Genomic DNA, 13607 nt, shown 5'->3' on the forward strand with positions numbered 1-13607 from the left:
TGTGCGCAACTCTCCTCCGCTCCTCTTTCCTTCCCACCTTATGTACATACTACGGTATTTCCCCTGTCCCTGTCCACACCATCGCCCCTGCGATTTGACAGAGGAGGGGGAGGAGTAGGGGAAATCTAACACATCAGAACATGTATTATCATGGATTGGGTTCAATTTCAATAGCAAACGAATTAGCTTCGGGGATATCTGCCTAACTTAATAACTGCATTCAAGAAATGTTAATGCAAATTGAAAGAATTAAGAAGAAAGACCATAGAAAGTCAACAGATAAACCGAGTGTGTAGAACTGATAATGAATTCAATAATTGTAATATTGCAGCATCTTATGCACTTACCAGGTTTAACTATGCAGGTTTATCTGAAATATATTAAACATTTAATTATAAGTAAATTGCATTTAAATATGTAGGTTTGAAAGGGATGTTGAAAAGTTGCGCTTTTTGTATCTCTCACCTAGACATCCATTTGCTGGCTTCTCTTTGCGCCTCCTTCTAATTGCATTGCATTGTCTACCACACACGCACACACACGCGAAAACTGGGACCGCCCAGCCTTTAACCCATGCCTGCCCACCGCACCACCCTTAACCCTTTTGGCGGTGATTTGCGAAAAGCGCGCGCGCGCAAAAGTATCTCAAACGCTTCTTTTTCGCACACATCGCAGGCTTTTTAATGCACAGACGACCGAGAAAAAAACTAAAAAAAAAAAACAAAAAATAAAATAAGAACCGATGCTCAAAGCTCACTTCTTGGAATTTCGATTTACAATTTAGCTCTTCACTTTTTGTTGGTCCTGTGATTTTTTTTCTTCGTCTTGCCGTTTTGCTGTTTTTAAGGTCCCCCGCTATTGTTGTGCCCCATTCCCCATTCACATTGTTGCTGCAATTTCTTTCTCCGCAGCCTATTCTCATTCTTTATCAAATTTACCCACTCACACACAGACACGAACGCACACACATGTGTGTGAGTGTGCTTTTGCATACGCTTTTGATTCCTCTGCTTTGCCCTTTTTCTGCTTTCCGATTTTCTGGAGCCCGGCGATATCACGGTGGTATTATCTGGAATCCTTAATTACCAAGCTATAATTGGAAAGAATAAAAACTGGATAAGCATTTGATTAAAATACATATGTAAAAAATTTTTCTATAATCAGAAATTATTTGGTTAGACAGAGTGAAAATTACCACACAGCACATGGTTTTTGGGTAGTTTCGAAATTCGAAATCTTTTAAATAGTAGTTTTCACTGTTTACAGTGGTATACCACTTACCACTCATAAATGTATTTTGTCCCACGGTGCACACGGATCGCTATGAATGAGATTGGTTCTGAGCTTTTTCCTTCCTTTTTCCCCTATGCGCTTTTTTAACTTGTTCAAAACCACTTTATGATTTCTGCGTCCTTCTCGTCGTTTTGTGCTGGTTGTTTTCCATAAAGATGATCCTCTCGGCTCTTCCTGCAGCAACAACAAAAGCTGGCCAAAGGAATTCAGCGGAATGAAACCGTAGCTCATTTGGTGGCTTCGGCTGTGCTTGCTCCACATATCATTTACGTTTGCCTGGCTCCCAAGCGGTGTGAATGATATGGCCCGGTTACACTGGGCTGTCCTTCATTTGTTTGCCGCGGACCTTACAAAAATACACTCGAAGTGCACAGCACAGCCCATGGGTGTTCGCATCCCCCCCGAAAGCCTCTTGGATCCACCGGAATGACTCCCGCAGGGCCACGGCGCATATGTAACTCGATTTCTGCTTTAACTTTGCCGCGATTGCACACAAACGAGGGGATACAGTAGAGCTTCGGTGGGGGAAACTACTCTGATCTTTACATTACCGATAATTGGTCATATAATTGTGAATTAACACGTGTTTGCTGGTATTAAAGTATTTCGCCTTTTTTAAGATCGATTGATTGTTGGAATACTCATAATTGGTTTGCAGTTAACTTGGTAGAGTGCCCCCTGTGCATGGATCTCTGCGGCTGTAAGCTTTGCTCATTTAACGACATTGGCGTCTACGTCTGCAGAACACAAAGGAGCCACGCCCCCTCCACGACCGCCCATCCCGCCGGTGCGGCGATCATATGACTGCGGCCACTACCTGCTGATATGTAGTTTTCGAGGGGATGGCTGCAGGGGAGCTACGAGGGGGGCTACAGGAATGCGTGGATCTCACATTATTACCTGCAAACGACACAATCGATGCCGCCTTGAAATTCTGCTTAAAGATTCGCGCAGTTCTTCAGCTTCCTCTTCGCTTCTTGGGGCTCCGCACCATTTGCACATGTGTTCGGCCGCCGGGTCGGCTCCACTTCGGCTCCAATTGTGGCGACTTCGGCTCCACTTCGGCGGTACGCGTCGCGGTATAAAAGCTCGCGCGCCAAAATCAGTGGCCTCCATAGAGCGGGTGACCACCAAGGCGCCAGAGCCAGATTCTCCTCGTTTCTCGGTACATTGGTATTCGGTGCCGGTCTTGGACGTAGGGGAAGTGCAGGGGAAAGGATTCTACCTGTTGCAGAGATTCTGGCGCTCCACATGAGCACAGATTCCGACAACCGACGACTGCATATGATCCTGATTCTCCCATTTTCCCCGTTTTCCCAGTTTTCCTTTTCGCATCGCAGTTTCTAATGCACATGGCTGTGGCCCCGTTATGTGTGTTGGTGTCGCCCGTCGGCCGTCTCCGTCCCTCTTCTATGACCACTTCTTGGGAATGGAATCAAAGAAGCAAAGGATAGGAAAAGGAAGGCAAAGGAAAGGAGCCAAGAACAAAGAACTAAGAAAAAGGCGCCCTTACCAAATGCGCCATCTCGCTCCTGCGTCCATCAGCTGTGCGCCGCTCTCGCGCTCTCGCTCTCGCGATCCTCGGCCGGGGTGCAGTTATAAAAACCAGCTGCTCGGAGAGAGCCAGCACATTCGTTCTCAGTTCGTCGTCGAGTCAACAGCTCTTCTTGTTCAGCCTTTCGGTTCCTCGTTCGGTGACTTGAAATTGTGCGGTTCAAATTATTGACAAAAAGTAGAGCCTCGCACAACCAAACTCCGAAAAACGAAATAAACCAACCACAAAAAAAAATCATGCTCAAACGGACACATTAACAAACACAAAAAAAAATTAAATTAACTAAAATGCAATATTAGCCAAAAACCAAAAGGACTACCATCCAAAATTCTCAACAAACTGTAAATGAGTGCAGAGTGACCAGGAATAAATTGTGTTTTAGCAATTTCTTCGGCTTCAAAACTCGCCAGCAAAATCGAAAATCTTCGGCTCTTCAAACGCCACCCAACGCCGCAACACACAACACAAAAAACCAACAAAATGCTGTGGGAAACCATTGTGGAGGAAAACAACTGCAGCATGGATTGCAATATCAGGTAATTATACCGCCCAAGGATTAGCACAACAGCAAAACCCCTTTTTGCATCAGGAATACCAGTTGAAAATTCGCGAAAAGTGCAAGTTCAAGAGCAACGGCAACAACAGAAAAACAGCAAGCAAAAAAACCAAAAATAAAAAAAAACATGGAAACGATGGGGCCAACAAAAGTAAGAGTACTTTTTATCACGCTCGGCACGTTTGCTTTTTGCCCGATTTTTATTTTGGCGCTCAGCTGTTGTTGTTCTTGCTGCTGCTCGCTTGCCGTTTTTCATTCATTAAACCGGCTTCCGCGAGGCTCCAAAAAAAAAAAAGCAGCAGCAAAAAATGCTTCTTGTCCGTTCGTCTGTCAGTCATTTTTTCGAATTTTTTCCTTTTTATTTTCCCCCCGTGTTCTTTGCGGTTCTTTGTGCTGTTTTCTGTTGTTGTATTATCGCTGCGCTTGCGTGACGTGTGACCCAAAAGTCAAGCTGAAAAGCAGATGCAGCGAAAAGCAAAAGGGAATTCCGTTTGGAGTACCGCAAATGCTTAACTGGAATCAAGAAGAAGAAGCAGTAGGGTTCCTCGCGTTTTTAATGAATTCTTCCATTGGTCTTCTAAGAGTATCTTCTAAAAAGTGTCTAAAATGGTTCATACTATCCCAAAAATTCCAGTTTTCGAAGCTACTTTAAAGTAAATTTCTAGCTCAGCTCCCTCTCACCCATTTACAACAACCCCTCTGTATTTTCTCGGGTATTTTTGTTGTTTTTACACCACCAACGCCACCATCACCACCACCACCAGTTTGTCAGTATTTTTAGCTGGGTTTAATGACCCGCTCTTTCGTGAGTTTAGGGAAGCAAAAGCAGCGCTCTTCCTCTTGCTCGATGCCGAACAGTTGACTAATCCTCCCCCTCTCTTTGTTTGCTCTTGCAGTAATAACACCAGCAGTTCGAGTAACATCAACAAAATGAGTGCATCTCGCCGTGCTCGCCGTTCCCTGGAACTGATGAGCATGGACCAGGAGGAGCTGTCGTTCTACGACGACGACTCTGCGCCCCAGGATCAGCAGCGTTCGGCCAGTCCGGAGCTGATGGGTCTGCTCTCGCCGGAGGGCTCGCCCCAGCGCTTCCAGATCGTCCGCCAGCCGAAGATCCTGCCAGCAGTGGGAGTATCGAGTGATCACACGCCGGCGCGCAGCTTCCGCATCTTCAACAGCCTGTCCTCCACCTGCTCCATGGAGTCCTCCATGGACGATGAGTACATGGAGCTCTTCGAGATGGAGTCGCAAAGCCAACAGACCGCCCTGGGCTTCCCCAGTGGCCTGAACTCCCTGATCAGTGGCCAGATCAAGGAGCAGCCTGCAGCAAAGTCGCCGGCGGGTCTGTCCATGCGCCGCCCTTCGGTCAGAAGGTGCCTCAGCATGACGGAAAGCAACACCACCACTACCACCCCACCACCAAAGACCCCAGAGACTGCCCGGGATTGCTTCAAGCGCCCGGAACCGCCAGCATCGGCCAACTGCTCGCCCATCCAGAGCAAACGCCATCGCTGCGCCGCCATTGAGAAGGAGAACTGCCCCGCACCCAGCCAACTCACCCAGGTCACGACCAGCCACCCCCCTCCACTGAGGAAGTGCATGTCCCTAAACGATGCAGAGATCATGTCCGCCCTGGCCCGCTCCGAGAACCGCAACGAGCCCGAACTGATCGGCGACTTCAGCAAAGCCTACGCCCTGCCTCTGATGGAGGGTCGTCATCGGGATCTGAAGAGCATCTCCAGCGGAACAGTGGCTCGCCTGCTGAACGGCGAGTTCAGCGATAAGGTGGCCAGCTATCGCATCATCGACTGCCGCTATCCCTACGAATTCGAGGGCGGCCACATCGAGGGAGCCAAGAACCTGTACACCACCGAGCAGATCCTCGATGAGTTCCTCACCGTACAACAGACTGAGCTGCAGCAGCAGCAGAACGCCGAAGCGGGACATAAGCGCAACATCATCATCTTCCACTGCGAGTTCTCCTCGGAGCGTGGACCCAAAATGTCCCGCTTCCTGAGGAATTTGGATCGCGAGAGGAATACCAATGCCTATCCGGCGCTGCACTATCCCGAGATCTATCTGCTGCACAACGGCTACAAGGAGTTCTTCGAGTCGCACGTTGAGCTGTGCGAACCCCATGCCTACCGCACCATGCTGGACCCCGCCTACAACGAAGCCTACCGCCACTTCCGCGCCAAGTCCAAGTCCTGGAATGGCGATGGTCTGGGCGGAGCCACCGGGCGACTCAAGAAGTCGCGCTCGCGACTGATGCTGTAGGATGTTGTGATCGTACAGTTCGTTATCTAAATTTGGGTGTTATCGTATTGTATATATATAGACGTATAGGGGTATTTATTTCACGCTGCTTTTAAGTTGATTTTTGTTGATTTTCATTTGTTAATCCGTAGACTAAGTTTATCGCACACGCAGACACACACCCAACACTTTCATTCATGCAAAACAGACAATTTCATTTGGAATTTAACGCTTTTGTTTAGTTATTATTGTTTTTATGGATTCGGCTTTAGTTCAATTATTTAAGCACTCTAGTTCAAATTTTAAAGATAACCATCGAACAAGCAAACGAAAAATGTGCATTATAATCTAAAAACGTGAGGAACGATGTCACTTAAATTTAAGAGGGCGATCCCGACAACAGACCCCTTAATCATTTGTAGATGATAAGCAGAACAAAAAATGGCTAAAAACAAAAAAAACAAATATCACACAAAAACAAACACGTTCATTAAATTCATCCACAAAACTAAATGTTTAAGAACTATCGTTTAAGAGTTGAAAGTTGAAAACTTCTGCTAGGTACAATTTACGCTTATTATTTGTTTATTTTTATGTAAACCGTAACCGAACAACAAGGCCCCAAAACACAAACGCATACAAGAAAACAAATATTTTACCATGTAATGATTATTATTTAAGCAAAGCTTATTTTTGCATCAAAAAAGGCAATATTATTGAACAAAGACCATCAATTTTAAATATACTTAATACACCACGAAAAAGAACTGAAATTACTTGCATTTTTATCTTTCAATGGCGCCAGGATGCGCAATAAGCGCGGGCATTTCTTGGTCTATAGTTTTCCAGGAATTTCCACTTTGAAATTGGCGCGCAAAGCGCGTAGTTGTAATTTGTGAGGGCCAGAGGGCGCTGTGTCTGTAGACAAGTTTGTATAACAGCGGCTACTTTTTGGCGGACTGTTATACAAAAGGTATGTTACTTTAAATTGCTTTGAATTAGAGATGTACGCGTGATGCATTTTCGACAAGCAATTAATCGTATAGAAGGGGTATACAACAAACATCAGTTAAATTTGTTTATATAAATTGGAGGCCTAACACTTTCTGATAATCGGCTTATGATATTTGAATTTCTCTAATTTTTTTTAACATAAGCTGATTATTCTCGTCCACACCAATTCGAATTTCTCCTTAAAACTATAACCGCTTTAATGCCCAAAAAAAAGTGTGGATTAAAGCCAATCGTGGTTTGTGGCAATAAGCCAAAGGCAGGGCCCTAGCTACAAAAATAGTTCCATGCCAAATTAACCCTATGAAGACTGATAACCAGTGCAGTTAATAAAATACTATATAATTAGCCAAGCAAATAAATACAATAAATCGGAATCAAAAAGTAAATAATAACATCAGTGATTTAGATGATAAATACTTTAAAGGCTGACCCAGATATAACTTAAAAGTGGGGCCTTTCACAAAGGGTTAAGGCCCCTCCTGTGAGCCAGCATGCTGCGAGTGTCTGTCTGTCTTTCAGTCCGTTTGCACTTGGTCTATTATGGTTTGTTTTTGCCACTTTTCGTGGCCCCTTATCTGGGTAGCTTCCGCCATGGGGGGTGGCCGAAAAGGGAGGGGGCGTGGGGTGTTTATCAGGTTAAGGGGTTGGGTGAACTCTAGGGTCGAGTGAAGTGCCCAGTGGCATACGAAATAGAAAGAAATGGGTTAATCAGCGCAATTAGGGTCAAAAACACGTAGTGACATCTACACATTCTACGCAGCGATGTGTGCAGCGTGAATCAAAATTGCGCATACGCCGGGTAAGCCCTGCCATTATTTCATTGCAATAGCCCGCTGAGTGTTTCGTGTGGGTCACACATGTGCTATTTTTTTTTGTTTTTCACCTCATATGATTTTTCTGCTACATATGAGCACTGTGATAGAACCAGAATATTGTAGCTGCGATTCTCTGCGCCGACGCAAAGCAGCGTTTCAATCTCTAAGCCGTCGACGTTTCGCTGGCTCTCCGGTTTTCTAACTACGCCTGTATGGGTGAGCGGTGTAACCACGGGCTATAAGATAAAAGCGCCGCGCTCAGTAAACTTTAGATTCGCGTCGACCGTCGACCGTCGAACAGGTCGCACTCCTGCGTGTTGTACTGTTTTCCTGCTCTTCTGTGGCTCCAGCAACAACGGTTGGTGTCTCTACAATTTTTTGTGTGTCAAGCACCTCAAGAGTGCAGCTTCAACCGAATTGAATCGCAAAAAAAAAAAAAAATAAGAACGCCAAATTTAACCCCGAAATCACGAGACAGCAACTACGCACTCGAAACAAGTGCCAAAAAAAAAAACATAGAGTGACACAAGTGTGTTAAGAACACAGCCCAAAAGAATACGTACTCAAAGCCAAGAAAAAAACAAGTTTCAAGTGCTCAACTGTGCACCATAAATAATAAGTTGCCAAAAATAATTCCCCAACGTCTTTGTGAATATTTGAATATATTTATATTTAGTTAAAACAAAAGTTTGAAGACTGCGCAAATCCAGGAAGAAATCATCATATAAATTGTTTATACTCGATTATTAAGTATTCACCATCTGAATGCAGGTTTTTTGAACTCAATAAATTTGTTAAATTACAATAACCTTTCAAATTTCTTACACATTCATTAGCATTTTAATGCACTTTTACTTGCCTTATTGACTTCCATTTGTTTTAAAGGTCTTATAGCTAGTGTCTTGACCGCTGTTGTACTTACTCCCAGTTGAGTCGAAGGGATCAATTGATGGGTCAATGTCACAGCAGCACGTGTTTGACTTTTTAGAGAAATCACAACAAGTTAACAAGTGCATTTAATTCAATTGGAGAGAAAAGTTTTGTAGTTCTTCGATTCGGCAATTTATTTGCACGTTTTCTCAACAGTTTCCTGTACTAAAAAATCATCAAAACAATAAATTCAGTGATATTTACTTGATCAATAACATATATTAGGCATTCACCTAACGCTTTAAAATGTCTGTTATATTTATCTATGTGGGCCCAATCAATATTCAGTTATCATACCCACATATATGATAATCTTTAAAGTTCAGTGACCCCATTTCCAATCATTTATATGCAACCAAAGAACCCAGAAAGTTGAACCTAAAGAACCACTTTTGCATAATTAAGAGTGGAGCTAAAAGAAGTCCAGAAAAATAAACTAGCAGGGAATTGCAATCTGGTTAATCCAGTATAGTGCCAGAATCTATGCAGGTTTTCTTCTTTACTCGCTTGGGATGTTCTGGTAGGACTACATCTATAAGGTTGTAAATCATAGATACTCAGTTGCACCTTAAAAGTAATTAAGTGTTAAAGCTTGTTGTTTAATGGCTGGCTTATTTAACTAAATATTTAAACGTTAAACAAAAAGTATTATACGTGCAAAAACCAAAGTGATTGCGTGGGAACATCATTGATGGGTATACTAAACTAACTTTGACAGCAACCGAGTTTCTTCTTTATGGCCTTAGCCATAAAAAGCAAACAGTTAACATTAGTTATTGTATACATACATACATATATTTAAACAAGCGCAGCAGTTGCTCTTAGTTCCTAGTAACTATTTAACTTTAACTTGTTACTAGTAACGGCACAATATTTATTCAGCACTTCATCAGCTGATCAACTACAGGTACTCCAATATCATTCAGTACCCCTGGCATCGGTTATAATCACAATCATCCACATATGCACATTTATCAGGTAGCCGGCGTCGCATAATGCCAATTGTGAGGAGAGTTTCAATCGGGTTTCATTGGCCCAGACCTTAATACGTGCCCGGCATAGCGATCCAAACATAATAAATAAAACAATTTGCATTAATTTGAAGTAAATCAGCGAAACCGCATAAACAGCAAAAAGCGCGCTGCGAATTATACAGTGGACATCAGTCAACCATTGTATTTTGTTTAAAAAATTAATTGTTTATCATTAACTCAGTGAGAGAAAGCAAAACCTATGTATTCAAATGGGCACTGACGATTACAATTAAAGTAGAATAAACCGAGATTTCTGTTGTTGGATACCCACTGTTTATGATTTGCCAAAGTGATTTCGTTAATTGCTTTACTTTGCTCTACTCGAACGCCCCGCCAATAAGTGATTCACCCCCTCCCCCGCTTTTCCCCAACAGAATTGGTAATGAAGTGGTTTCTGCTGTTCGTGGCGGCCCTTGGCCTGGGATTAGCCACCGCCGACTCCATCGATGCCATCGACTCCGCCGAGACCACCGGGTCCACCTACAACTACTACCGCCTGCCCACATCGCTGCGCCCGCAGAAGTACCACCTCCGCATCCTCACTCTGCTGGAAAATCCGGAGGACCTGCGCTTCTCCGGCTCCGTGAAGATCCTGATTGAAGCCCTGGAAAACACCAGGAACATAACGCTGCACTCCAAGAATCTGACCATCGATGAGTCCCAGATCACTCTGCGCCAGATCGGCGGAGAGGGCAAGAAGGAGAACTGCGTGTCCTCCACGGCGGTGAATCCCTCCCACGACTTCTACATCCTCAATACCTGCCAGGAACTCCTGGCCGGCAATACCTACGAGTTGTACATGCCCTTCGCCGCCGACTTGAACCGCCAACTTGAGGGCTACTACCGCAGCTCCTACAAGGATCCCGTGGCCAATCTCACCAAGTGCGTCTGCAGACTTTTAGAAGTCTGAAACTGATGGAAACTGATGGGTTACTTCCTATTGCAGATGGATCTCCGTTACCCAGTTTGAGCCCGCATCGGCTCGATTGGCCTTTCCCTGCTTTGATGAGCCCGACTTCAAGGCCCCTTTCGTGGTCACCCTGGGATATCATAAGAAGTACACGGGTCTGAGCAACATGCCCGTGAAGGAAATCAAGCCACAGTTAGTTATCACATAGCTGCTAGAACTGTCCACAGAAACTAAAGTAAGCTTGCTCTTTCAGTGAAACCCTAGCCGACTACATATGGTGCGAGTTCCAGGAGTCGGTGCCCATGTCCACCTACCTGATTGCCTACTCCGTGAACGATTTCTCGCACAAACCCTCCACCCTGCCAAATAGCGCTCTATTCCGGACTTGGGCCAGACCCAATGCCATCGATCAGTGCGATTATGCCGCGGAGTTCGGACCGAAAGTGCTCCAGTACTACGAGCAGTTCTTCGGCATCAAGTTCCCGCTGCCCAAGATCGATCAGATTGCGGTGCCCGATTTCAGTGCCGGTGCCATGGAGAACTGGGGTCTGGTCACCTACCGGGAGATCGCCCTGCTCTACTCGGCGGCGCACTCCTCGCTGGCGGATAAGCAACGGGTGGCCAGCGTGGTGGCCCATGAGTTGGCCCACCAGTGGTTCGGCAACCTGGTCACCATGAAGTGGTGGACCGACCTGTGGCTCAACGAGGGCTTCGCCACATATGTGGCCAGTTTGGGTGTGGAGAATATCAATCCGGAATGGCGTTCCATGGAGCAGGAGTCACTGTCTAATCTGCTGACCATTTTCCGTCGGGATGCCCTGGAGAGCAGCCATCCCATCTCGAGACCCATCCAAATGGTGTCGGAGATCTCGGAGAGCTTCGATCAGATCTCGTACCAGAAGGGCTCCACGGTGCTGCGAATGATGCATCTGTTCCTGGGCGAGGAGTCCTTCCGCTCCGGTCTGCAGGCCTATCTGCAGAAGTTCTCCTACAAGAATGCCGAGCAGGACAATCTCTGGGAGTCGCTTACCCAGGCAGCCCACAAGTATCGATCTCTGCCCAAGAGCTATGACATCAAGAGCATCATGGACTCCTGGACCCTGCAAACTGGGTAGGCCCTTGCAAGATAATCTCGCTTTAAGTTACCACTAAATACTAACCTTATTTGCTACCAGCTACCCTGTGATCAACGTGACGCGAGACTACTCCGCCAGGACGGCGAAGCTCAACCAGGAGCGCTACCTCCTGAACACCCAGGTGTCCCGAGCTCATCGCGGCGGCTGCTGGTGGGTGCCACTGAGTTACACCACGCAGGCGGTGCAGGACTTCAACAACACGGCGCCCAAGGCTTGGATGGAGTGCGGCAAGAATGGCGAGAGCCTGCCCAAGACCATTCAGGATCTGCCAGGACCCGATCAGTGGGTGATCTTCAACACGCAGCTCTCGACGCTGTACAAGGTCAACTACGATGCCCAGAACTGGAAGCTGCTTATTGAGACCTTGACCAATGGAGATTTCCAACGCATCCACGTGATCAACCGAGCTCAGCTGATCGACGATGCCCTATATCTGGCCTGGACCGGCGAACAGGACTACGAGATCGCCATGCGACTGATCGAGTATCTGCAGCGGGAGCGCGAGTATCTGCCCTGGAAGTCGGCCTTCGAGAATCTGAAGCGAGTGGGTCGCATTGTCCGCCAGACACCCGATTTCGAGTTCTTCAAGGTAGGTGCTGGTGTTTTAAAGTATCCTACTGCTCTTTGACAACGTGCTCCCTGTGTAATCTCATTCTCATTTGTATTCCGAAACGATCCTTTCAAAATTGCTCACACCTAACTCCATCTACCCACCTAACTTGCCATGGGCAACCTGACACCACCGACAGTTGTTCTTTGTCGTAAGTCTGAGCGCGTCTCGAAAACCAGTTAAGATGCCCGGCACTGCTTTTAACTAGATAACACTTTAGATGTAATACTAAACCATTAACTTCTAGTGATGATACACATGTGACATGTGCCGGGTATATAAACCGTGGAGTCCCTTTGAATGAATTGCATTATAGCATCTAATGTATATCTCTACTTGAACTCCACATACAGCGCTACATGAAGAAGCTGATCTTCCCGATCTACGAGCACCTGAATGGCATCAACGACACGTTCAGCTCGATTCCGCAGCAGGATCAGGTGCTGCTGAAGACGATGGTGGTCAACTGGGCGTGTCAGTACCAGGTGGGCGATTGTGTGCCCCAGGCGTTGGCCTACTACCGCAACTGGAGATCGGAGGCCAATCCCGACGAGAAGAACCCGGTTCCGATCAACGTTCGCAGCACTGTTTACTGCACCTCCATAAAGCACGGATCCGATTCGGATTGGGAGTTCCTGTGGACGCGGTACAAGAGATCCAATGTGGCCGCTGAGAAGCGCACCATTTTGACTGCTCTGGGTTGCTCGAGGGAGGTGTGGGTGCTGCAGCGCTATCTGGAGCTGACCTTTGACCCCAAGGAGGCCATTCGCAAGCAGGACTCGATGTGGGCCTTCCAGGCGGTGGCCTTCAATGAGGTGGGCTTCCTGCTGGCCAAGAAGTATTTCATGGACAACGTCGACTTCATCTACAAGTTGTAAGTTTTCCTCCTTGAGTTGCGATAGAAGTTCGGCTAATAGTTTCTGTTTTTCAGCTACCATCCGCTGACCAAGGACATGTCACGTCTTCTCTCGCCGCTTTCCGAGCAAGTCATCACGCTGAGCGACTTCAACGAGTTCAAGGACTTCGTGAACAACTCCCGACAGTCGCTGAAGGGACTGGAACAGGCCATCCAACAGACCCTGGAGATCATGCTCACCAATGTGCAGTGGAAGGAGCGAAACTACCACCAGATGTCCCGCTCCATCCAGCAGCTCCTCTAGATTACTCAATTCCCACTTCCCAGTTCCCTGTTCCCTGTCCAGCTTCTCATCAGCTCACCAAGAGAATCTCTTGATTTCAGCAGGAATATTATCAATGTTTAAAGTCGCTTAAATAAACAATTTAATACTCCCGTATTCGTGTATCTCAAGATGGAAGTCTTTTAATTTCTGAAAAAAAAGTTGAAAGGCTCTTTAAAATATTATCTAATAACCAGTTGTAAAGGTTATATTCATTTTCTACGGCTAAAGGCAAGTTAAAATTAAATTTGTTTAGCACTTTTTGCAAAATGTTTAAAGACGCACATAGTATGCATTGCAAAGAATTTTAAACTAAATAT

At 45.9% G+C, this 13607-nt stretch overlaps 3 protein-coding genes across 6 annotated transcripts; 2 read left to right on the forward strand and 1 right to left on the reverse strand.

Annotated features, from left to right (window-relative positions):
- Positions 1-1288: 1288 nt before the first annotated feature.
- On the reverse strand, positions 1289-2008 carry LOC120452052. Its single transcript, XM_039636117.2, is given in 3 exon segments — positions 1289-1354; positions 1357-1529; positions 1532-2008. Coding segments are annotated over 3 exon segments (234 nt in total). The 5' UTR covers positions 1560-2008; the 3' UTR covers positions 1289-1321.
- A 394-nt stretch (positions 2009-2402) lies between these two features.
- LOC120452049 (M-phase inducer phosphatase) lies at positions 2403-6433 on the forward strand. Its single transcript, XM_039636112.2, has 2 exons — positions 2403-3384; positions 4301-6433. The coding sequence occupies exons 1-2, from the start codon at positions 3329-3331 to the stop codon at positions 5679-5681; spliced, it is 1437 nt and encodes a 478-aa protein (XP_039492046.1). The 5' UTR covers positions 2403-3328; the 3' UTR covers positions 5682-6433.
- Positions 6434-7773: 1340 nt separating this feature from the next.
- Positions 7774-13418, forward strand: LOC120451230 (aminopeptidase Ey). Of its 4 annotated transcripts, none has more exons than XM_039634719.1 (7): positions 7774-7847; positions 9828-10335; positions 10400-10555; positions 10617-11474; positions 11539-12088; positions 12463-12983; positions 13041-13418. In XM_039634719.1, the coding sequence occupies exons 2-7, from the start codon at positions 9836-9838 to the stop codon at positions 13267-13269; spliced, it is 2814 nt and encodes a 937-aa protein (XP_039490653.1). In that variant the 5' UTR covers positions 7774-7847; positions 9828-9835; the 3' UTR covers positions 13270-13418. The 4 variants fall into 4 exon arrangements, with proteins under 4 accessions (XP_039490653.1, XP_039490656.1, XP_039490654.1 ...); XM_039634722.2 differs by lacking the exon at positions 7774-7847 and adding an exon at positions 9381-9397; XM_039634720.1 differs by lacking the exon at positions 7774-7847 and adding an exon at positions 9398-9523.
- Positions 13419-13607: the final 189 nt, after the last annotated feature.

This window comes from Drosophila santomea, chromosome 3R (assembly GCF_016746245.2).
Source record: "Drosophila santomea strain STO CAGO 1482 chromosome 3R, Prin_Dsan_1.1, whole genome shotgun sequence".
NCBI lineage: Eukaryota > Metazoa > Arthropoda > Insecta > Diptera > Drosophilidae > Drosophila > Drosophila santomea.

Excerpts from the sequence above, each read along its gene's own strand:
- LOC120452049 (XM_039636112.2), top strand. The coding sequence starts at position 3,329 with ATGCTGTGGGAAACCATTGTGGAGGAAAACAACTGCAGCATGGATTGC. Across the intron at positions 3,385-4,300 it reads AGCATGGATTGCAATATCAG|TAATAACACCAGCAGTTCGA; the intron begins GTAATTATACCG and ends TTGCTCTTGCAG.
- LOC120451230 (XM_039634719.1), top strand. The coding sequence starts at position 9,836 with ATGAAGTGGTTTCTGCTGTTCGTGGCGGCCCTTGGCCTGGGATTAGCC. Across the intron at positions 10,336-10,399 it reads CCCGTGGCCAATCTCACCAA|ATGGATCTCCGTTACCCAGT; the intron begins GTGCGTCTGCAG and ends TTCCTATTGCAG. Across the intron at positions 12,984-13,040 it reads GTCGACTTCATCTACAAGTT|CTACCATCCGCTGACCAAGG; the intron begins GTAAGTTTTCCT and ends TCTGTTTTTCAG.